General features: G+C 46.5%; 1 protein-coding gene across 2 annotated transcripts; it reads right to left on the bottom strand.

Annotated features, from left to right (window-relative positions):
• Positions 1 to 98: 98 nt before the first annotated feature.
• Positions 99 to 23,179, bottom strand: LOC146386283 (sarcoplasmic/endoplasmic reticulum calcium ATPase 2). Of its 2 annotated transcripts, none has more exons than XM_084932371.1 (24): positions 22,878 to 23,179; positions 19,846 to 19,965; positions 18,012 to 18,029; positions 17,819 to 17,901; positions 17,455 to 17,559; positions 15,996 to 16,134; positions 10,090 to 10,256; positions 8,950 to 9,105; positions 8,722 to 8,863; positions 8,312 to 8,478; positions 7,660 to 7,748; positions 7,436 to 7,538; positions 7,156 to 7,287; positions 6,751 to 6,876; positions 6,455 to 6,676; positions 6,235 to 6,346; positions 4,683 to 4,921; positions 4,387 to 4,607; positions 4,098 to 4,300; positions 3,860 to 3,945; positions 2,593 to 2,726; positions 2,404 to 2,521; positions 2,186 to 2,320; positions 99 to 2,099 (listed from the first exon to the last, which is right to left on the bottom strand). In XM_084932371.1, exons 2-24 carry the CDS (start codon positions 19,961 to 19,963, stop codon positions 1,917 to 1,919), a joined length of 3,198 nt encoding a protein of 1,065 aa, XP_084788497.1. In that variant the 5' UTR covers positions 19,964 to 19,965; positions 22,878 to 23,179; the 3' UTR covers positions 99 to 1,916. The 2 variants fall into 2 exon arrangements, with proteins under 2 accessions (XP_084788497.1, XP_084788496.1); XM_084932370.1 differs by having other exon boundaries at positions 22,565 to 23,178.
• Positions 23,180 to 23,502: the final 323 nt, after the last annotated feature.

The raw sequence follows: 23,502 nt of genomic DNA, 5'->3' as shown, positions 1-23,502 counted from the left end.
CACACAAACACACACACAAACGTTTTACCCTAACATTTTAGTGATGGTCAAGCAGAAGGCTGACAGTAATTTGAGATGCAATGACCTGAAAGACACTGTGACCTTTTTCTAATCCAACCTTTATTTCAGGTGTGTTCCCTTCACTTCTTCTCTGTGGAGGACGGGGGCAGCAGAGGAAACAGCAATAATAACAAAGTACAGAGTAAATGCAGTTGATGCAATGTCGTTGTTTTAAAGAGATGGGGTGGCATCTGCAGAAAAGCTGTTCATAAATATTCATCCCACATCAGCATGTTTGTTTCCTGCTGCACTGATTTGAAAAGAACAGAAGGAGCAATTACAGTCTCACTCTTTATTTTAAACCAGTTTTTAGTCTATTGTGAGAAAAACTATAAATTGAAATGAGAAAAAAAAGATTCTGTGCCAAACAACAAAACCTCCAACAGCTTCTCACTTCTGAGAAAATCAGTTATACCATGAATAACACAACTTAAATACAAAACTCCTTAAATCAGCTTTTAGTGTGAATCTTAATGATTTATTTCTCTACAAAATGACTTGATGTCAGAACATTAGGGCTACTTTCTAACTCTTCCTGTCCGTTCAGTAATGATATTCCTCCTAATGAAGGCTGCATGTGTTACATAATGACAGCTAAGTTCAAGACTTCATGGCATCGCTGGACAAAAAGGCAGACCCTTGTTCAAATCTGTGTTTACATCAAACTGAAACGCTCCGTGTGATGTTCACCAACACAGACACAGCTTCTGTGGAGGAGGGAGGACCGACCTGAAAGAAACACATGATGTGCTGACTTTGAATCCCTGACATCCAGAACCAAATCAATCACACACAAAGCAGGGACAGCGCGTCAGGTAGAGGCCGACTGGCAGCACAGCCGTACTGAACACCAGTATTTGTTAACTGAAGAACTTATTCTGCCCTCAGCCTGTCTGAGAAGAGCCAACGAACGCCACGTCAACTTCAAGACAGTCAGCAGTGTCAGCATCGATACACAGAAAAGACAACAGAGGACAGTCGGCCATCAGAATCAAGGTCGTATATGCTAGGAGGGTTAGCCTCTGATAAATATGTGCATCCTCATCAGGTTTGTCCCACTTTCACTCCCGCTGCAGGGAGACGGCACGCTTCTGCAGGATCAACTTTAAAACTCAAAGCCAGAAGTGTGTGACGTGCACTCACATGCATTTGAAACGCTAGCCGTCCTCACGGCTCGGATTAGTTTCACGTGAGGACGTCCAAACAACAGTGCAGACTATGAAAGCAGCCGGCTGGCGGACTCTGCTGTTCCAGAGGCAGGCGGCCTTATCGTGGAGCACACATTATTACTACGTGAACAACAGTGTGGATGGAGAGCCTGTGTGTGTTTCTAATCCACTCGTTTCCTCATAAAAGTGCTGTGTGAAGCACGGTAGCATCGACACAGCAGGGACCCGGGAATGTCAGGAGAAATATGGAAAACACCAACACACACTGTAAACTACACACATGCACCAAACCTCAAACACTAACATTTCTCTCTATTTCAAATTACATGAAAGAATAAATCAGATCCAAGTTCACACAAAGCAACAGCGCTCTTTGGAAGATTGTAAAGAAACCACCGATGAGCTGTGACGTGTCTGTGGGTGTGACGTGGCGACACAGCAGGAACGTGGGAGGAAGTGTGAACTCAAAGCAGATCAGCTGCACACAGCACCTTTATCGGTGAGGCTGTCACACACACACACACACACACACACTTTCTCTGATTGTCTGAGGGTTACGTTTCCTTCGTCACATCCATCACCTTTGCTCGTGCCTCGTTTCCCCACGCCCCACCCTTACACCTTCCACACCCCTTTTCCCTTCTTTCACCGTGTTTGTGCGTCCCCGGCAGCCCACCCACATCCCTGTCACTCCCAGAAGATGTTGGTGATGTCAGAGTCCAGACTGAAGATCCAGATCACCAGCGGTGCAGAGATCAGTACGAAGGACCAGGACACGCCCTTAAGCGACTGATGGAGCCTCATCACCGCAGCACCAACCGACCCCACGTTGGCCCTCGCCCTCTGCTGCTCCTCTTCCTCTTCTAAAGTCTTTGGGAGATGTGGATTTCAACAGAGAAGCGTTAGAAAAGAAAAGTGTTATGGTGAGACAACCTGCTGACATCACTTGTTCTGACCTGGATGTGGCTTCCTGGCTCGATGTAGTTGCGGGCCAGTAACTTGAGGGCCTCATCCATCAAGATGACAGGAAGGGACAGCTTCAAAACCACCACCCACTGCGTCCAGGACAGTGGGCGTATCTGAAATATCACCTGGAGACAGAAGCATCGGCGGTTCAGCTCGATCTGCAGTCATAGAAAAGGACTGAACGTCCAGGACTGTCTCTGGTGCTTACCGGCAGGGGGTCCACATATAAAATGAGGAAGTGCAGGGCCATGGACAGGCAGATGGCCCCCACCAACCAGGGGTTGGACCACGGGGGCATCTTTAGCAGGGACTGGTTCTCGGACAGACTGGACAGCCCAAAAAAAGCGAATTACTTTCCTCTGCCATCGTCACCTCTCACCTGACTGTCTTTTCTTACCTGTTCAAGGCGTTGCACATCTCTATGGTGACCAGCACAGACAGAGCCATAGTCATAGGATAAGGAGACTCAAAGACCGAACACTGCACTCCAGCAAACTCAGCGTGGCCTTCGCTGCACTGCAGATAATGGGACTGTAGTGGGAAAAAGCCAAAACAGCATTACTACACCCTGCAGGGGGCGTACGGCTCACGAGGTGGAGCAGGCGCTCTGCATAGTGACAGGCTGATGGTTGGACCCCTCCAGTCTGTGTGCCAAATGGGCAAGATACTGAACCCCAGGTTACTCTCTGCTGCATTCACTGGTGTGTGAACGCACAGAAACGAGGCAGTCAGAGTGCTTCATGAGGACATTTACGCTGTATCACAGTTTATCTGATGTGCGTAGAGTTCATGTGGTAACCTTTGACCTTTGAAGCATCAACAAACAGACTGCCAGTTCAGTTTTATTCATACAGCAACAAATCACAACATGAAGCAGGTTGATTCTGTTCATCTGGACGTAGCGTTTCGTCATCGTCCAGGTGACGTCTTCAGTCTCAGCTGACTGCAGGTTTCAATCTTATAAACAGCACATTTGCATAATGACTGAAACCAGCCCACTGAAGGAACAATGGGCTGGGAGGGCAGCTCCTTCATCACAATTATGCAAATTCTCATGAGCATTGATGAACAACCACAAACCTGCAGTCAGCTGAGACTGAAGAAGTCACCTGATGATGACGAAACGTTCCTTCCACTCAAAACGTCCAGATGAACAGAATCAACCTTTGGAGAGTGAGTTACCTGGATGATTGAGCGTGCATCGAGACACAACAACATGATACTGTAAGGCAGACGAACAAATACTAATAATGGATTGCATTTATAAAGCGCTTTTCAGGGCCCTCAAAGCGCTTTACAATTCCACTATTCATTCACTCTCACATTCACACACTGGTGGAGGCAGCTACATGTAGCCACAGCTGCCCTGGTGCAGACTGACAGAAGCCAGGCTGCCATATCGCGCCATCGGCCCCTCTGGCCCTCTCACCAGCACTAGGTGAAGTGTCTTGCCCAAGGACACAACGACCGAGACTGTCCGAGCCGGGGCTCGAACCGGCAACCTTCCGGTTACAAGACGAACTGCCAACTGTTTGAGCCACGATCGCCCCACAAAGGCTGTTCGTCTCCATAAAAGCACCAAAAACTGTCTCTTCAGGTTTGCAGTTGTGCTCATGTTAGAAATAAGGTGCTCTTCAATATTTGGGAAGATGTAAGATGCTTACCAGCTGATAGAAGGTCAGTTTGGGTCCATCGTGGGCTGCCATGAACCACCAGGCAGCAGCTCCCACTGTGGCAGCTCCCACATAACCTGTGGACAAACACAAGTCACTGCGGTGCACTTTCAAAGCAGTTAAACACGCAGAATACAGAAATCCTGTGCTGTGCATGTAATTTAGCTTTATCCTGGTTCCAACATGAAAGGGACGATGCTCCCAATATGGCAGGAGGTGAGCCACTCACATCCGATGATGAGGTAGCGGCAGAACAACCAGCTGGAGATGAGCGGCTCCTTCGGGGAGCGAGGAGGACGAGACATGATGTCCAGGTCCGGAGGGTTGAAGCCCAGAGCGGTTGCTGGGAATCCATCAGTGACCAGGTTGACCCACAGCAGCTGGACGGGGATCAGAGCTTCAGGCATGCCCAGTGCTGCTGTTAGGAAAATACTGCGGACAGACAGAGAGCAGGGATCAGAGAGGAGGCGTCTGGTTTATCACAAACACACGTGGTAACGCCGCTTCTTCCTACTAACCAGACCACCTCTCCTATGTTGGAGGATATCAGGTATCGGATGAACTGCTTCATGTTGTTGTAGATGGCTCTGCCCTCCTCCACGGCAGCTACGATAGTGGAGAAGTTATCGTCAGCTAGGATCATCTCGGAGGCAGACTTGGCCACCGCTGTGCCGCTGCCCATGGCGATGCCGATCTCTGCCTTCTTCAGCGCCGGCGCGTCGTTCACCCCGTCACCTGTCTAAACCGTCGAGAACCATTAGGTGACAACAGCAGACAGCCTGAGCAGGTGATGAGCACACGCTCGCTCTCTCACCATGGCCGTTATGTCGTTCAGGCTCTGCAGGTACTCCACTATCCGACTCTTGTGGGCCGGTTCCACCCGGGCGAAGCAACGGGCCGTCTGACAGGCCTGACGCTGCAGGTGTGGGGGCAGCTCGTCAAACTCCCGCCCCGTTAGGCCCCCGATGACGCCCGCGCCCTCCTGCTCTTCCTCCTGCTCTGTGATGATGCCCACTCGCCTGCAGATGGACAGCGCTGTTCCTTTGTTGTCTCCTGCAGAAGAAGAAGAGCGACGAGTCGTCAGAGTCAAGTTTCGTTTAGGTCGTTCTTGTTTCCTACACACAGACTTTGCTTGGGTGGGGATTATTAACAGGAAGCCACCCGAGTCACTTCAGACGCTCTGGCTGGGATTTATTTATTAGTCGGTCCAGTGTAGCGCAGATCACTGCTTACCTCGGCCGTCAAAGGCCAGTTTGAAGCATCTACGTCTAATTACACCAGAGGAGGCTGTAAAACTTTCAGGAGCCTCAGAAGTGTATCACAGCATCGTTACCAGGTCTGGGACACCAGCACACCCTTCTGGGGAAATCAAATCAAATCTCACTCAGTCCTTGAGACGTTATTTCTTCTCCAGCAATTTCCTCACCTGCCACGAAAGCCTTGTTTCAGATGAATGAATGCATGTCGTACTGGGACCATGCAATGAATGTGCGTACCAGCAGTAGTACTGGTTAGATAAATGCTACTTATGTGTTCTCACTGGCTGAGATGGCTGTTTAGTCAAACCCAGGTTTGTTTCTGGCATAGATCACGCCGTCAGCTGTTCTCAAACACCTGTCGTCTCCCCGTCTCAGCACCAGCGACACAGGTTGGAAAAGTGAGTGTCTAAAGAAACTCAGATGCTCAAGTGTTGTCAGCAGCATCATGGAGATTCTTTCTATCACATCCTTCAACTTTAACCACGAACACATTCATCTGGACTCTTGCAACAAAAGCAGCTGACTCAACACAACAGGCAGAGGAGGTAGTCCAGGACTGAAGGACTTTCAGTCAGACCTCTTTGACATGGATGGAGTCAGGACCCATCAGGCCATCGGGCTTTGTGAAGAATGCTGAAGCGTAGCTCACAGATCAGGCACAGTAACAATAAACTATTTGTTTCAACAGTTTTGCCGTGCGCTCTGAGCACACGAGTGGTCAGAAATCTGAAAAATAAAGCCTCTAATGTGTCCTTCTAACTGTAACAGCTGAGCTGAGGTTGGCACGCTGTGGTAACTGTGTCAGACACAGGCCTGCCAATAATGCTGTGCTGCCCAAAGAAAGGGAGTGGGCGGAGTCAGGGTCACGTGACAAACAGCTGATAGAAACTGTGGTTGGTTTCAACATCAAACCGCCATAGGCTCAGTGACTCCATTTAAGGCCACGGGCCGTATCAAGTTCACCTGATGTGCGTCCTCAACAGTAAGCATCATGGTGAGAAAACGAAGGAGCCGACATTTCTACATGACTGATCCACGGTAACAGTGCTGCCTGTATTTACATGTAGGAGAGAAGAAGAGCTGCTATTTAGAGGTGCGAGTGAGTACCTGTGATCATGATGACTCGTATTCCAGCCTGCCGACACATTCGCACCGCGTTAAGCACTTCTTTTCTCGGGGGATCCAACATCCCCACGCAGCCCACAAAAGTCAGGTCCGACTGGGAAGAACAGACGACAGAAACCTTTACGTGTCTACAGCGTGATACTCCCTTTCATCGCTCAGTGGATCTGACCACGCGTGTAATCTAACAAGGCCCAGCTCTCACCTCGTAGTTAGCAAAGGCCGCTGAGTTCTCCAGGTTGAGGCGGTGGATGTCAGGAGGCGCGTCCCTCGTCGCCATGGCGAGACATCGCAGCGTGTCTCGGCCCGTCGCCCACTCCCGTACGACGGACAGGAGCTGCTCTCGAACCACCGGGCTCAAAGGCACGCGAGCAGAGCCGCTGACTCTGACGTAGCTGCAGCGTTCCAGGACGCTCTCCGGAGCTCCCTGAGCAGAAGGATTAGAGCGCTCAGTATCGGCTGTTCCTCCATAAAAGTGGAGAACCAGGCGTGTGCACCGACCTTAACAAACATCTTGGCTCCTGTAGCAGATCTGGTGAGTTTGTTGGATGAACAGAACACAGACATGGACTTCCTGTCTCTGGAAAACTCTAAAGTCAGCTCTTTCTTCATAAGCTGCTTAATCACCTGAAAACAAACACGAGCACATGTTTAGTAAGACTCCGCCACACCGTCATCAGCACAGCGATGTTTCTCTTTTCTTTCAGGGCTCTACAGTTTTTTCTTTGCTGTTTGTGGCGTTCTTCAGCAGACCACCTTCACATTACACGATTCCCTGTTTGCTTACTGGGTAATGATGTGTAAGACGGAAGGGAGAGCACGGAAACAGACCCCACGTCCTGCTGAAAGGGCCTCGCAGTGGGGCAGAGTTTCTGTTTCCACGTCAGCCTTCAGCCGTGCACTTACAGAGCAGCAGGCGGTGGCTCGCTCGGCAGGGTTCAGTCCTCTCAGGTCAGTCTCAAACACGTTCATTTTCTCCACCAGACAGCAGAGGGCAGTCTCTGTTGCCTCCCCGACCTTCTCATACGCACCCTTGGCCTGGATTACACACACAGAGACAGGACGCTGTTTCTGCCTTGTTTACTGGCCAGTTTAGAGCAGCACGTGTGAAAACAAGTCTCATTCCAGTCCCACTCGGGCCAGAACCATATACGGTCATCTGTGACGGTCTGTTTGCATTTCTTACCTCATTGTAGTCGAGCGATGAGTCATTACACAGCGCACAGATGGTGGCCATCTCCACCAGGCCTTCATACCGACTGCACTTCACCGCTGAACCATCCTTGTAACTGGAACGACGAGGAACAAAGACAGGAATGTTTTTAAACCACAGCAAAAAGAAGAGATTTCAAAGTGTGAGCTTTTACACTGAATCGTCACAGTTAAGTAGTAAAGGTTAAAGACACTCACACGTCCCCTTCAGGGGCATAAGTAGATCCAGTCACTGTGAACTCGCTCAGGCTGCAGCGCTCCCCTGACACACTGTCTACTACAAACATCTACACACATGCAGGCACACACAGACACACATTACAGGAGCTCATTAGTCCAGGTTAGAACATGTTATTTGACCTCATCTGTGACGAATGCTCCACGTGTTTCTCCTGGTACTAAAATCTGCAGCAGGCGTCGAGGCCTCGCTGTGCTACAGCAGCACTGATCTGACGGACAACATAACGGATTATATCATCAGAGTGAAAGCATTAAAAAGCAGAGGTCAGTAAGAGACACCTGCTGGGTCTCACGTCAGTCACTCAACTGGACTGCTCGACCTTTTTCGTGGTGCTGGTCCCTCACATATCACATGCATGAGACTGGAGTGCAAACTAGACTCCAACGAACCCAACATGGAAACAACAGAGAAGTCCAGAAGCTGCAGGCCAGCAGTTTGCATCCAGGAGCAACATGAAGACAGTGTTTAGAGACAAAGCAGTCTGAGACACATTCATCGAGTGTTAGTGCAAAATTACAAGCTGTTAATTTGTAAAAAAGTAAGAACGTGCACGCTACAGCAGGCAGAGGCGTACAGCAGTTTAGGTACTGGGTCCCTCTCACGTCTTACCCTGCAGACTGACATCTGGTTGGTGGTTAGTGTTCCTGTTTTGTCCGAGCAGATCACAGAGGTGCAACCCAGCGTCTCCACTGACGGTAAGCTGCGGACTATGGCATTCTTCCGAGCCATTCTCCTGGTTCCCAGGGCGAGGCAGGTGGTAATGACTGCTGGAAGGCCTGGAAGGGAACGAAACAAGCAGAGGAAGGAACTCTGTTCACCTTCGTATCCTAGCGAGACGTTTACAGTTTCCTGTCTGAGACCATGCTGATGACCGAGCTGATGCTGCGTGCCTTGCTTAAACAGAGATGGCTGGTCAGTCTGTCAGCACAGATCTGGCCATCCAAGCAATTTAACACCCCCAAGATGAGATCTGAGAGAGATCAGCGTGTGACAATTAACTGCGATGTAACAGGCCTGACCTTCTGGTATGGCAGCCACAGCCAGGGCCACAGCAATCTTGAAATAATACACAGCCCCTCTCAGCCAGCTGCCTCCATGGACCGGGTCATTAAAGTGTCCCACGTTGATGGCCCACACAGCCACGCAGATCACACTGATGACCTGCAGGTTGCACCAAAACAGAGTTACTTGGACTCCTGTTGTTAATAAAGACTAAACATCACACAGGAGGACAGCTCGATCCTCGCCTTGGACAGCTGCTCTCCAAACTGGTCCAGTTTTTGTTGCAGTGGGGTCCTCTCGGGGTCAGTGGAGGCCATCTCATCGCGGATTTTCCCAATCTCTGTCTGCACCCCTGTTGCCACTACGACTCCGATGGCTCGGCCAGCTGCAATATTGGTACCCTGAGCAAAAGTTCAGGCTGTCAGTACACAGATGAGCAGACCAGCAGAGCCGAGCTCACACTCATGCTGCTAAATAAAACATCAGTGGCTGCTGTTCTTTGACCACAGAGACCACCTGGTGACTCAGCAGCCTTTGAGGCACACACACACACACACACACACACACACACACACACACACAGCTCGTGCCATTTTAACTTCTTAGTACAGAAATAAATAAACCAGTAAAATGAAGAAACAGGTGGATGTTAGACGTTTACTGTTCTCTGCAAACAGTCAGTTCTTTCATTTTATCCCTCCAGTTTGGCTGTGGGTTTTAAGAAAGCCTCCCGCTTTGTGATGTATTGAACGTGGTGAGCAGGCATGGTTACGCCTGAAGTCATGAAGCCTGCTATGATTGCTAGCCATCACCACGTATGCAACTCTGAAGACATTCCCAGGAAGAGACTTGGAGCGATGTAGCGCCCCGACACCATAAAACTGAAGCAACTACCAATAGGATCATGCTGGCTGACATATACGAGGGTAGTAAACAAATTAGGTTACCAACACCAGCAACTCTTATCTAAAAGCAAAGTCCACGGAGTAAATCACTTCATATGAATGCTTCCTCAATGACAGCTGCCTCCATAAAATTAATGAGTTAACTAACAAATCTATGAGCCATAAAAAGGCCTCATTTTACACCACGTTGGTCCAAACTGGAGGGACTAGTTTTAGCGGCGGATTAATCCACGTTTGGCACTGAAGTGGGTATTTGTGGTAGTGTTGCTGTCAGAACAGTATGTGGATGGAGACAAAGGAATATGTTGTAGTTCAACAACATTAATCTTGCCAACATTATCCCTTAAATGATGGTTCCACAGTCGGTGGTCAGGGGCGCTGCACATCTTCTATGTTGATTATATCTGAATTACACAGCATGTCAAAGTGAATCCGAAAAACCAAGAGGACAAATGTGGGTGTGGCCTATGAGAGACTCACAGAGAACAGCATGTTCTTCTTGTCCTGGTTGACAGCTCTGGGATCGGGTACAGGGTCGGTGTGTTTGAGCACTGAGACAGACTCCCCGGTCAGAATGGACTGGTCCACCCTGAGTGTGGTGGAACGGATGGATGTCAGCCTGATGTCAGCCGGCACCTTATCTCCAACTAGAGATAAAACAAAGGAACAGAGTACAGAAAACATCCGGTTATTCAGCGTGCTCATACAGTGTAACCATGCTAACCATGCCACATATTCTTCTACTGCCAGGCCGGGATCATGAGAGAGCATCTGGTGAAAGAGCAAACATGTGCTGACCACAGCTCCTCATCCTGTACTCGTTACTATATATTCATTTTTTACACAATTAGAACACATTTAAATAGGACAAAGTAGAAACAAACTCTTCTCAGGTCACCTGCAGATCGGCCCCCCACCTGCTCCTGGGTCAAACTGTTCCTCACCCACCGGCCTGTGACTGTCCACCCACCCAATGTCACCATCTTTATTTAGAAAGCACGTTAAAACAACCACAGCTGACGCTAAGTGCTGTACATAATAAGAAATAATAAAATGACATAAGATATAAGCAAACGTGAAATAGTTCATTAATTAGTTAATAACCTATTTAGTCTCAAGAAAAACTAAGTCTCACTGAGGCCAAAGAATAAAAATGGGTTTTAAAAGTGGACACTGGACAAGCCACGATGGAGAAGGCCCTGTCCCCTCCGAGCTTCCTCCTGGATCTCAGCACTTCCAGGAGCAGCTGGTCAGCAGCTGTAGGGATGAAGAAGTCAAGTACGCTGATTGGGCCGCGGTTGGGCCCATCTCTGATGGAGATGAGACAGCTGACAGGGCGGAGGTAGAGAGCTTGTCCCGCTGATGCTCAGAAAATAACCTGAAGCTGAACGTCCGTGAAACCAAAGCTCATGATGGACTTCAGGAGACGCAGACAGGTCCACTCCTCTCTCATTACAAATGGAGAGTGGATGGAAGCTGTCTCCACCTTCAGGTTTCTGGGCACCCACATCTCTGCTGATCTCACCTGGACCCTCAACACCATCACCCTGGTAAAGAAGGCCCAGCAGTGACTGCACCTCCTCTGTGTCCTGAGGACGAAGGACCTGGACCAGGAGCTGCTGCAGGCCTTCTGCGGCCCCTCAGTGAGAGGAACAGGAAGGCTGCACAGAGGGTAATCAGCACCAACCAAAAAGCCATCGCTACATCCTCCTGACTCAGGTGAACCTGGGCCCTCACAGGTGAGCCCTCGCACCAGCGCCTCGGGTCAGTCAGGCCCCACACCTCCAGACTCACTAACAGCTTCTTCCCCAATCAGACCATTAACAAACACTACCCCCCCCCACACACACACACACACACCCTGCCCACCACCTCACCAATCTGAGCCTGGTCTGAGCCATCACTCAGGACACTCACACTCATCTCGGCACTTCTTCCAACCACTTGGTTCTCCATTGTGAGCCTTTCACTTGTTTTAGTCCTGCACAGCTGGTGTGGAGCACCCATAACTTCATTGTACAATAGTCGCTTCACCCGCTCAAACATCTGTGTATCTGCATGTCCCCGAGCTTCTCCACTGGAATATCATTAACATGGACTAACACGAGGTTACACAACAGAGCTACACCCAGGACACATGGCACACGGCAAGCATAAAAACACCCCTAATACAGAGGAACCAACAATGAGATGACACCCTATGAGCAAGAAACACTGGAAAGGAAAAACTCCCTGTCAACAGGAACTCTGGCAGAACCAGGATCAGGGAGGGGGCCAGGGTGAGTGGAGGAAGACCGGACAGAGACACGCTGTGGAAGAGAGCCGATGGAGAGGCTGCTTTATACACATATTACATACATATTACATGTGTCATCTTTAAATGTGTCATTAATACTATTAATAATCAGGAGACACGTCACAGGAGCTGTCACAGGCAAATAAAGATGAGAAGCACCTCGACCACCTCGCCCTGTTCAGCTGGGACGCTTGGGAAACAAAAGTTCATTTGCAGCTGTGTGTTGTTATTGTGGTCAACCACTGGAGTAACTTTGCATGATTCACAGTCGGGCAGCTTGCCTGGGGTGTACGCTGCTCCAGGCTTTTTTAAACATGCAGCATTTCCTCAAACAGCTGCTGTAGAAACTAGAGATGGCACGATACCACTTTTTTATGTCCGATACCGATATCATAAATTTGGATATCTGCCGATACCGATATGAATCCAGTATAGTGTTTTTTAATCAATAAAACTGTTTTTTAATATCTTGCTGCTTTTTGTATAAGTTCATACTCAAGTTTAAATAAACAACAACACTGAAGCTATTCTGTTATACCTGTATGTAAAAAATACACTGCACCCAAAATATTTCATAGTTCAGCAAAACTGATCAATCTAATAAACTTAAACCTGCTCCATCCTCCCTATTCTGGTATTTTAAAGAGCACTTAGCAGAAATATTAAGCAACCTAACTAATAGGGTTGCAAACTCCCAGCAAAAAAAAAAATAGGGAACCACCCCCACCCTCCACCTCATGATGCTTAATCGATGTAATCAACTTTAATTTGATGCAGGGGGGAAAATGCACAGAAATCAATTATTTTTCAAGAATAATTAAATAGATTCAACATCTTTCTTCAACAGAACTGCAGACTGCACAGATGGTACCTTCCCAAAGGAAAAAGTACTACAGCTTACTAGGGTATATTAGACTTAACAGTTACTATATACAGTAATGGACTTCTATATATTTTACATCAGATTAAAACTTTGGGTGTCAGATTCAGATAATTATTTATTAAAAGCTCGACATTTAAAATGAGAATAAGAAAGAAAAGTATGTCTTTGTGCCCCCTTTTCCCTGTTCATGCCCTATCGGCCCCCCTGGCTAAACTTTGCTAGATCCGCCCCTGCACAGTTACCAGCTGCGTAGAAAAAGATCCTGGTGTAGAAAGTAATATTAAATAAATTCTAACAAGAGCTTATCAAGCTTAAACGTGCTGCTGTTGTTCAGCCGCTGGTTTCCTCTTTCTGGTGCAAAGTGGGCCAAAAACAAACAAGAGAGACGGACTCGCGACAGAAAAGCCGATCAGCTGATCAGTGATCAGTTTCATGATTGAAGTAGCAGCAGGAGAGAGAGAGGCAGTCGCTCCATATATCGGTTGTTAAGCTTAACGCTAAAATGCTTTACAAACATTCAGAGATGAACTTACACACTTGCTTTACTTCTCTCTGGGATCACTTCCTCGGAGATGAAATGCTGGTTTGGTAGAAGCTACAAATACACACAGCTGCTCTATCACGTGATGCATACTGCTGCTACGTGCTACGGTTATGAGCCGAGTTACGCCGTGTAGCAAGTTTTGTGAGGTGCTTTTTTGATATTTAATGGATCGGATTACATTTTTTATTTCTCGCCGATATCCGATCCAGTAATTTGGGTCAGTATCGGACCGATACCGATACGTAATATCGGATCGGTCCATCTCTAGTAGAAACACGAACTGGATCGAACAGAATTTCAGGGTAAATGTGGGCTACAGTAAACTGAATGGAACAAAGGCCGAAACAGGCTTGTGTGCAATAATGGATTGCATTTATATAGACCCTCAAAGCGCTGTACAATTCCACTATTCATTCACTCTCACATTCACACACTGGTGTGTGAAGTGTCTTGCCCAAGGACACAACGACCAAGACAGACAGAGCTGGGGATCGAACCGGCAACCTTCCGGTTACAAGATGAGCTTCCCCCTGAACCACGGTCGCCTGTGTACCAGATGGGACCAGCGCTCTTAGCTTTGTTGTGCATCTTTGTCAAACAAATGTTTGAATTCATGAGACAACCAAATACGTCTGCAGCACACAGCTGAGGACAAAGTATGCATGAGGACGGCTAGAAGAGCTCAGCTGCTCAAAGCTGTTCCCACTGTTATATATGACGGAGTGAGCAGAGAGACCCCTGGGCCGTCATCGTTTCATTAAGCAGGGTAGATACTTCTCATAACATCCATTTAAACACAGCCACCGTTTCCTCAATGGGTGTATTCAGTGCTGACATTACTAAACAAACACTTGTATTGGCTGAATATTTGTTGGTTAGATTTCATGATGAACTTTGACCATGTGCTGAATCGTCTAATATTAGTCATTATGTTTGAAGATGAGTCGACAGCAGCGTCACACAGTTCAGTAAGAAGGACAAAAGTAGCCACACAAATCCCAGAGCACAGCTGGGTCCTTTCCAGTAAACTCTGTTCCCATGCTCTGGGAGACAAATACGTTTACTACAGTCAAAGAGACACTAGATCACCCAGTGCACACACACACGCACACGCACACACACACACACACACACAACCCTGTTTCTTCTCTCTGAGCAGCCTGAAATATCAGTGAGTATCTGGAGGATTCAACAGTTTTCTTACTGGGTCAAACTACAGTTCTCTGTGTGTGTGTGTGTGTGTGTGTGTGTGCACGCGTGTGTGTGTGTGCACGCGTGTGTGTGTGCGTGTGTGTGTGTGTGTGCACACGCGTGTGTGTGTGTGTGTGCGTGTGCGTGTAACCCAGTCTCATGGCAAAACCTGTAACAGGCACGCCGGTCCACTGTGTCCATTTCACGTTGCTTTGCCTCTGCACAGGCTGCAGCGGGGCAGAGGATACATTTAAAGCCAACACGGTTCACAGATGCTGTCGTGTTACAGCAGAGAGCAGCAGTGTGAACGTGTCACCAAACCACAGCCTTTGCTGTTCTCTGCGTCACATTATTTGAAGCCTTTTGTCTTCGACGTTCATTCCGATCACATATTTTCCATGAAGGGTTTCCATGACGATAGCAGCTAAAGGACAGGGCAGAGGTGGCAGGCATGCCTTTGGAGACGTTTGCCAGAATGTTTAAATAAAGATCCTGCAATGTTATTTCAACAATGTCAAAACAATCATGCAGTGGAAATGCACTGAGCTCAAACACAGAAGTCCTTCCATCCTCGCTGCAGTGCTGCACACGACTGCACTGCAAACACGTGCACAGTCTGGGCCACTTCAGCTGTTAACAATATTAAACCTGAGACAAACAGAAGGAAACCACTTTATAAAAAGTGTGTAAGCCTGCCAACAGGGCTCCCTCTTCTATCATGCTTTCACCTCCCCAGTCCTAAAGATCCATTCTGATGTAGTTGCAGTAACGCTTTGAGGCTGCAGTATGATGCATGGTAGCCAGTGCTCTCTAACATGTCTTTATAGGCTCAGATACACGACAGTGAGCACGATGCACCGACTCATGAAGGTGAGCAGAAAGCTCTCAGGTGCTATTTAATGGGAGCTAACATTATTAGCATGCACTCATTTTGGCTCACAGGAAGTGCTGAACATAACGTGTGACGTTCCCACACAGGGGAACAGAGGAGCGGTCACGTGCACTGCCTGCTGCAGGCAGCCGGACCCAGGATCAGTGGACCACAGAACGACGTCGAGGCTCAGTTAAGAGTCTTTGTGAATCCTTGATTCCTTTGTGACCGTGTCTCTTCTTGGTTGTCTTTGCTTTAGTAAATACTCTGTGTACTCTTTGTAGGGCTGTTTTAGTTTGGTCCCCTGTGTTTAGAGGAGTCCCTTCTTTACGGTTTCCTTATTAAGTTTTTTATTATTCTTCATGGTGAGGTTGGAGTTCTCGTGGTCTCGTGTGTTGTCTGAATCCTCGCTGCTGTTCCTCCGGGGATTTTGGGTTTCAGACTTTTCTATTTTCTATATTATGAGCATTAAAAGCTTTTTTGGCTCATGTCTGTCTCCTGCATCCTGCATTTGGCTCATTTAAGATGAATTTACCATCCACACAGCAGAACCTGACACAACCTTGACAGATGCAACTTTGAATCTCATGATTTCGTTTACCTGCCACTTCCACAATATCTCCAGGAACAATGTCTCGGGCTCTGACTCTCTGGACGCTCTTCTTGTCCTGTCGGTACACTTTGCCCATCTCTGGCTCGTACTCCTTCAGAGCTTCAATGGCGTTCTCTGCATTGCGCTCCTGCAGGACACAGTGGCACGTCAGTTTTCAACATAGCTCATGTATGTTGGTATGTGGGCATCAAACATGACAGGAGATCACACACACACACACAGAGGCCTAATCCAGGACACAGAAAGCCAAAACGTGATTAGGTCTTTGGTTCTCTGTTGGTTATTTCCTGTTGACCTACAAACACAGCAGAAAATGAAACCCTTCAAAGTAAGTCCCAGGTATCAGTGACAGGAACCACCAACCTTTTATGAAATGATTAATCAACAAACTTTGAATTGTGCTAATAAACTCCTGAAAGAGCGCTCAGCTCAGGTGTCTCTGTTACAAACACACATACAAATGTACTACATGGAAAATGGTTTAACCATGATGCAGTATTTTACACTGCGTCCAGGAACAGGAAGAAAGTAATCCAAGCTGTACAAGTATACTGCCCTGGTGTTACCATTAGCATGGTGTCTTAACTACAAATCAATTATTAATTCGATCCATTAATTGAAGCCAAAAAGCCAAATTAAGTTCAACTAATTATCACCTAAGCAGGGCTTTACAGGGTGACAAACTGCTGCTGCTGGTCCCAGTCCTGGATAAGCGGGGACGGTTACATCAGGAAGAGCATGTGGTGTCAAATCAGTGCCAAAGCAAACATGCAGATCCATCTGCTGCGGAGACCACTCGGGGAATAAAGGAGCAGCTGAAAGCAAAGGCACCTCAACTATCGACTCGTGGACAGCAACAGTGTAACTGCTTTGTAACAAATAACATCTTCGTTTTATAGTTTTTAGTTCATTTTCCAAATAAGCAATGATCCACTACAGACGTTAGCGAGTGCACCAGCTCTCACAGAGCGTGGCATTTACAGTGTGGAAAAAGCCATCACTCGAAGTGACACGAACACGTTTTTAGCTGGTTATGTGGTGGAGTAAACGAGGTCAGTGCGCAGCAGGCTACACATCGTTTATTTTTGGAAAGATTCAAGTGAGTAGCTTTTCTCAGGCTCATCATACAGTCACCTTTTAATGGCAGTAATCTTAAGTGTGAGAAGTAACATAGTAACATAACCCAAAACTGGTGAGGAAGGAGGTGGAGGTGGTTTGCTAGTGTTAAAGTGTGCGACTCAGGGCCACGCAGCCCAGATACGCACATATACAAACTGTAAGCAGCCACATTCTCTTAAATGGTAGAAATGAAAACATCATCAGCTGCCACCCCACCTACACAGCAGTCTGCTATATGATCCCAACATTTAGAGATTCAGTGATACTGTTGCCAATATGACCTTATACTGATGAGACAATCAGCAGTGCACACACACACGGGGTTTACCTGCCATACACCCACGATAGCATTTGCAATGAGGATGAGGAGTATGACGAAAGGTTCGACAAAGGCTGTGATCGTCCCTTCACCTTCTTCAAACCATGCCAGGGTCTGGTGGACAGAGAAGCCACAGAGATAGGTGAGGGCCTACACCACACTTCATTTATACTCTGCGTGTATAACAGATTATATGAATGAAGGAAAAGCAAAATTGTGACTCAAAAACCCAAAATAACTTCAGACCAAAGCCAGTGTGCCTCTACATACCAGCATGATTAACCTGATATATGCTGTATTATTCACACAAACAAAAGATTCATGAGCACTTGAACTGTGGAACTGGTTATGATGAACTTTGTGGTTTCCTTACGAATGAGATACATGCAGCCAGCAGCAGGATTCGAACCAGGAGATCCTCAAACTGCTCCACCACCAGCTCCCACAGGGACTTCCCTGCATGGACCAGTACAGAGGAGGAAGAGGCAGACTGAGACTGGGAGGCACTGATAGAGTGAAAAACCTGGTGTCAGAAAGAAAAAATACTGCAGAAGGAGATAACTCACCCTCTTCAGCTGGTAACTCTGGAAGGAAACAAGTAAAAAAAGAGGTCGGTCATTTGCAAAGGGAATAAGAAAGACAACAAAATGAATCAAATGGGTCATCTGCTGTACACTATCAGAAGACACAAAGGACACAGCTACAGTGACTGCCTGCAGAATTCATGAGATTCAGCCAAGTTACGAAAAACCAAGTAGATAGGAATAAATCAAGAGATGCCTCCGTGAATGTACAGAGGCTTATGATGAAAACCAATGTGTGCACTCTACATGAAGAAAGACTTTGAACGTGAAACCTGTTTTTTTGATTAATGAATGATGGGAGGAGAAAAGGAGACGGTGTGACTCTGCTCGTGTATAGAGTACACAGAGCTGTTAGATAAAACTGCTTCACAGTTCAAATGGAGAATGACCACAACATCAGAAACACATCCACGTTACTTCAGTGCGTGATGGTGCGTGTCCCTGATGTTTGCAAGGGTGCTTTTGCAAACTTTCACTTACACGGCAAAGCTAAGAGAGCTTCAGTTACTCAGCTGTGCTGGAGACGCTAGCTGCCTGTACTAACAGGACCCTGCGCCGTCTGATGACCACATGTACGACACTGAGAGCTGAGCCAACCATCCCTGCTTTAACCCCGCGTTAGTGAGACTTTCTTTAAGGTGGCCTGTTGGACATTCTCATGTGATGTGAGAACGTAATCAAACTGTTTTTGTGACTTCAGGATACTGAACCCTAACATTAACTGGCAAAATGCTAGCTTACAATCAGCTGCTGCTGCTGAATCATTTCCGAGCCTTTGGGTCACATGTCTCTCTCTGCTTTAGATTTTTACTTCCTGTTACAACAGACAGTTGTGTTTTGTGTGGCCAATATAATTAAACACTTATATGTTACATCTTATTTCACAGTGCAATCTTCAGGCACTTCCAGCACCAAAATAATAAAGCACACTCTCTGTTGAATCACCAGCCAATTATATTCACAGTACTCATTCTTTGGAGAGTCCCTAGCTTAGCTTAGCTCGTAGCCAACTTGCTAGTAGCATGGCCTCTTCACCTGTCACCTAAAATTGAATTGAATTGAACAAGTAAATCAGCCATCTGAGAGCAAAGTGCTCTATGAGGTTTTTAAGCTACGGTGGGGCCTGATTATTTTACACCTTGTATGTGAGGAGCAGGATTTTGAATTCTGGATTTAACAGGAAGCCAACACAGGAGAAATCTGCTCTCTCTTTCTACTTCAGTTTGATCTGAATTAAGAAGCAGAAAGTTAGCGGCCATCCAGGTCTTTATGTCTTTAAGACATTCCTGCAGTTTAACTCATTGGTGTGTGTTATCTGGCTTCATGGACAGATAGAGCTGGGTGTCATCTGCATAGCAGTGAAAATGTATGCTATGTCTTCTGATGATGCTGCCTAAGGGAGACAGAATTGGTAAAATTGGTCAAATGACTTGATGCAGCAGTTGTTGTGATTTGGTGTGACTTATAAGGCGTACTATGGATGCGGCTCGTCGTGATGATTCGGCAGAACAACGTCTATCTTGGCCACTGCATTGAAGGTGACTTGGCAACAGTGTTGCTTCCAAACCAGCACCTGCTCCTATGTGTTTTTAATGTATTATTTCTAAGTTTATGAGAATACATTAAGTTGTTGAAGAGATCATTACACAATAATTGATGTATATTTATGAGCACAACATGTATTAATATTATATTTGTACCTGTAAGATCACAAAGTCTGACATGTAAGGGAAACAATACGGCTCTCTGAAGTCTACATGGTACCAGCAGACTATGAAACACCAAACAAAGGGCCAGTAATGATTTCCATATTTACCATTGGGTCCCCATCTCTCTCTGTTCTTCTTCAGCTGCTCACAGCTCAGACCTGTAGATTCATTTACACCAAAGAACCCCAAAACCTCCTCCACCGTCTTAGTATGAGCATTATCCATCACTGTGGTGAGAGAAGAACAGCTAATGTCAGTAATAAGAGTATCAAACATTTACCACCAATAGTCTATTTGTACATAGTTGTATTTGCCTCCTTTCTCATTTTTTTGCATATTCGTCACACTGACTTGTTACAGATCATCAAACAAATGTTACTGTTATACTGTTCAAGTACAAAATACAGTTTGTTAGATTAGGATATCTTTTGTTAACGGACAAACACTATCTAAACCTACCTGCCCTGTGTGACAAATAATCGCCCATTAAAGCTAATAACTCTGTGCCACCCTTGGCAGCAGGAACTGAAATCAAGCATTTGTAATAACTATCAATGTGTTTTTCACTTCACTGTGGAGGAACTGTGCCTCAAACCAGCATGGACGCCCTGTTTAAGGTCACGCCAAAGCATTGCAATTGAATTCAAGTCCCATCAGAGGTGGCCTTGCTGTTGCTGCACAGCCCAGGTGTGTTTGGGCTTCGTGACACTGATGGATGGACATTCTCCCTCAGGATGTTCTGGTCGTGGTCAGAAGTCAGCCAGGTCCTGAAGTAGCAAAGCCCTGACCGTCACACTAGCACCACCATGTTTGACTGTTGCTACCACGATCTTTTTCTGAAATGCTGTGTTAGCTTCACTAACGCAAGCCCTGTAAAAAGTTTGTCTCATCAGTCCACAGGACATTTTCCCAAATGTCTTGGGAATGAGGGAAATGTGAGATCACTGCCACTGTAGATCTCCCACAGATGCAACGTTTGCTCTCTGTCTTAATGATGAATCATGAACCTCAACTAGGGTAAGTGAGGAAGCAGTATTTTACATGTTGTTCTTTTGTGTTGAGTCGTTGATATGCTATTGGTGTAACTCTGATGGGCCGGATGATCTGATATCGTCGTGTTGGTGTTGTTCCCAGATCATCATGAAAATGTTGTTCCAGGTTCAACATTGCAAGTGACCAATCACATTGTTGTGACGTTATTCTTTTGCGCGCCAAGCCATTCGTGCATTTATGAAATTCCAATGTTGCAAGGACAATATCAATTCTGCTTAGCGTTAATTAAAGGGTCAGGGTCCGTTGATCGGCGGACAGAGGCGGTTTCTCGCAGCTTAAGTACAGTTTTTTGTTTTACGGCGCTTTTTCCCGAAGTCGCAAAAGTATGACGTCACAACATTCTGATTGGTCACTTGCAATGTTGATCCTGGAACAACATTTAGTATGATGATCTGGGAACAACACCAACACGACGATATCAGATCGTGCCTGATGGGCCAGCCATTCCTTGGAAGATTCAGCACTGTTCCAGGTTTTCTTTATTTGTGGATAGTGGCTCTCACTGCGGTTCGCTGGAACCCCAAAGCGCAGACATGGCTTTGTAGGCCTTTCCAGACTGGTACATATAGATGACTATAGATGAAAAAGACTTAGCATTTTTAATGTTTAAATTAAACCAGTAATATTATACAATTATAAATAATGTTAATAGTTTGCCACCGTTCATTTGCTTTATGATTTAGGTTCTAAAATAACAAATGTTTAAAAATGAAGAGATTGCCTATTATGCCCATTGTAGTCCAACACATCATGTCAGAGACCAGGAAACAAAGCATTACTGTATTTTCCACATTTGAAAGAAACTTGCTGGTTCAAAGCGTTTCACAGCACGGCAATAAAAACTGTTCCAGCATCAGATGGCTGGGGAATCAGACGTACCGTACAGCCGAGCAACCAGGCTAACTGGAACCCGCAGAGACAGACGAGCCCATGAGACGGGAATTATGGTCATGGGACACAAGCTGGCACTAAAACAAATATCACACTGGATGCTGTTTTATTTCTGCTGTATGAGTCTGGTCTTCTCACGAACCCTGTGTGGATTTGGGCTTCCCAACTCCATTAACAAGTGTGACAATTTAAGGCTGAATTAGATGAAGATTGGAGGCCTTTTCCACACAAACCATCTAATGCACCAAGAAGGTTTTCAGTAATTTAAAGGATGCCTGTTGTTCCCATCATCCCTGCCCACTAAGCATCACCATGCTGTGTGCTGCCTGTGACAATCAGAAAACTTTGAAGTGCAACATGGTAAAGCACATATGCGCAGCCTGTCACAAAGACTTTATTCTCAGGATATTATTAGTTGTAGACGCTCCAGGCCAGGCTGTATGACACAGGCCCGTGTTAGATCATTATTGTCTTCTGCTGCTCTATAATCACCTACTATCCGTCTGAAAATAATAAATATAATCCAATAATATTCCACACAGATTTCTACTACCACACACTATAATAAAGACACTTCTGTCCATTTGGTCAATGTTAACATTTACATTTAAACCATTAGCATTCAATATTTGGCCGTTTTCCCGATGAGCCTCGCCTAAATGCTGGGTTATATTGGAGATGTAGCACTGATTTGTAATGGCAACACAATTAACTGCCTATAATAATCTAGTATGAAATGACTTGTGAACAATCACTGCACACTGAAATCTGTCGAGCTATAGAACAGCAGTTAGCCAGGGAGCGACAGAGTCGCGGCTAGCACGCTCGGCAGCTAGCGTCCGTTTGGACGGATAATCCTGCGGAGATGAACAGGTTGCTTACCAGTCCGTGTGTCCGCTGCCCCGGGAGTATCACAGCACCATGCCTTCTGGCTTTACCTCCTCACGGCAATCAAACAAAGGTGGCAGGAATTAATTTTAAAACAGCCTGTTCCTTTTCTCTTATCTTATCACAACAGTCTACAGAGTTACGTGACAGCCGCTCATGAGTGAAAAATCATCGTCAACAGATTTCCACTGCAACAGCATCCAGTCGTTTCCGAGCGGCTAAAGGTTGTATGTAAAACAAACACACCAGTGAACCGAGGCCTTTTAAAGGCTAATGCTTCTCTAAATATGATTCAGGGTTAGTTTACCTATGCAGTACAGTAGTTATCGTTCTCCTGTGTACAGGAGGAGAGCGGCTCCGACAGCCAAACGGGCTACAGCAACCACCGTTATCAAGCTAGCCGCTCACTCACTAACTACATCATCCGGTAAAATCTTTCAAAGTAAAGACCTCTCCTAAAGAAATGACACAGTCTGTGATAAAATATAAATGTATATTTTACAAGCTAATGTTTAAATTACACTTTCAACGCTTCCCAAGTTATGCACAAACGATATCAACACGTTTAAGCCATTTAGTAAATCAAATTTCTCAAAGATCTGGATATACGGGCTGAAGCTAATCCAATCATAGGCCCGGGAATAAAGTCGATTACACATGTAGACGGTCATTGTCCCGCCCACCGAAAGATTTACAACCTGAGTGCCCCGCCTCTGATGGCAGCCCGGAGCCTCTCCACCAATCAGCAGGTCGTGCGACTGCTGTCGCTCAGCTCTTCGAGTGACAGCCAATTAGCACCGAATGTGTGAGTAAACAACAAACCAATCAGGCGGCACGGAAGGCGGGCTAACAGAGTGCATGCAGAGCGCTGATGCTCCATTAGCCCTACTCATCTCTCATCCTCTCCAGACCAGGAATTAAAAATCCAGCAG

Source organism: Perissodus microlepis, chromosome 6 (genome assembly GCF_051167445.1).
Source record: "Perissodus microlepis isolate ML-2025 ecotype Zambia chromosome 6, ASM5116744v1, whole genome shotgun sequence".
NCBI lineage: Eukaryota > Metazoa > Chordata > Actinopteri > Cichliformes > Cichlidae > Perissodus > Perissodus microlepis.
The sequence above is the reverse complement of the archived record's forward strand: the minus strand, read 5'-3'. Positions and strand labels throughout refer to the sequence as shown.

What these genes read in the sequence shown, in the direction of transcription:
- LOC146386283 (XM_084932371.1), bottom strand. Translation starts at nt 19,963, where the DNA reads ATGGATAATGCTCATACTAAGACGGTGGAGGAGGTTTTGGGGTTCTTT. An exon ending in TGAACGACATAACGGCCATG is followed by an intron (nt 4,608 to 4,682) that starts GTGAGAGAGCGA and finishes TCGACGGTTTAG; the next exon opens with ACAGGTGACGGGGTGAACGA. An exon ending in AGCCAGGAAGCCACATCCAG is followed by an intron (nt 2,100 to 2,185) that starts GTCAGAACAAGT and finishes CATCTCCCAAAG; the next exon opens with ACTTTAGAAGAGGAAGAGGA.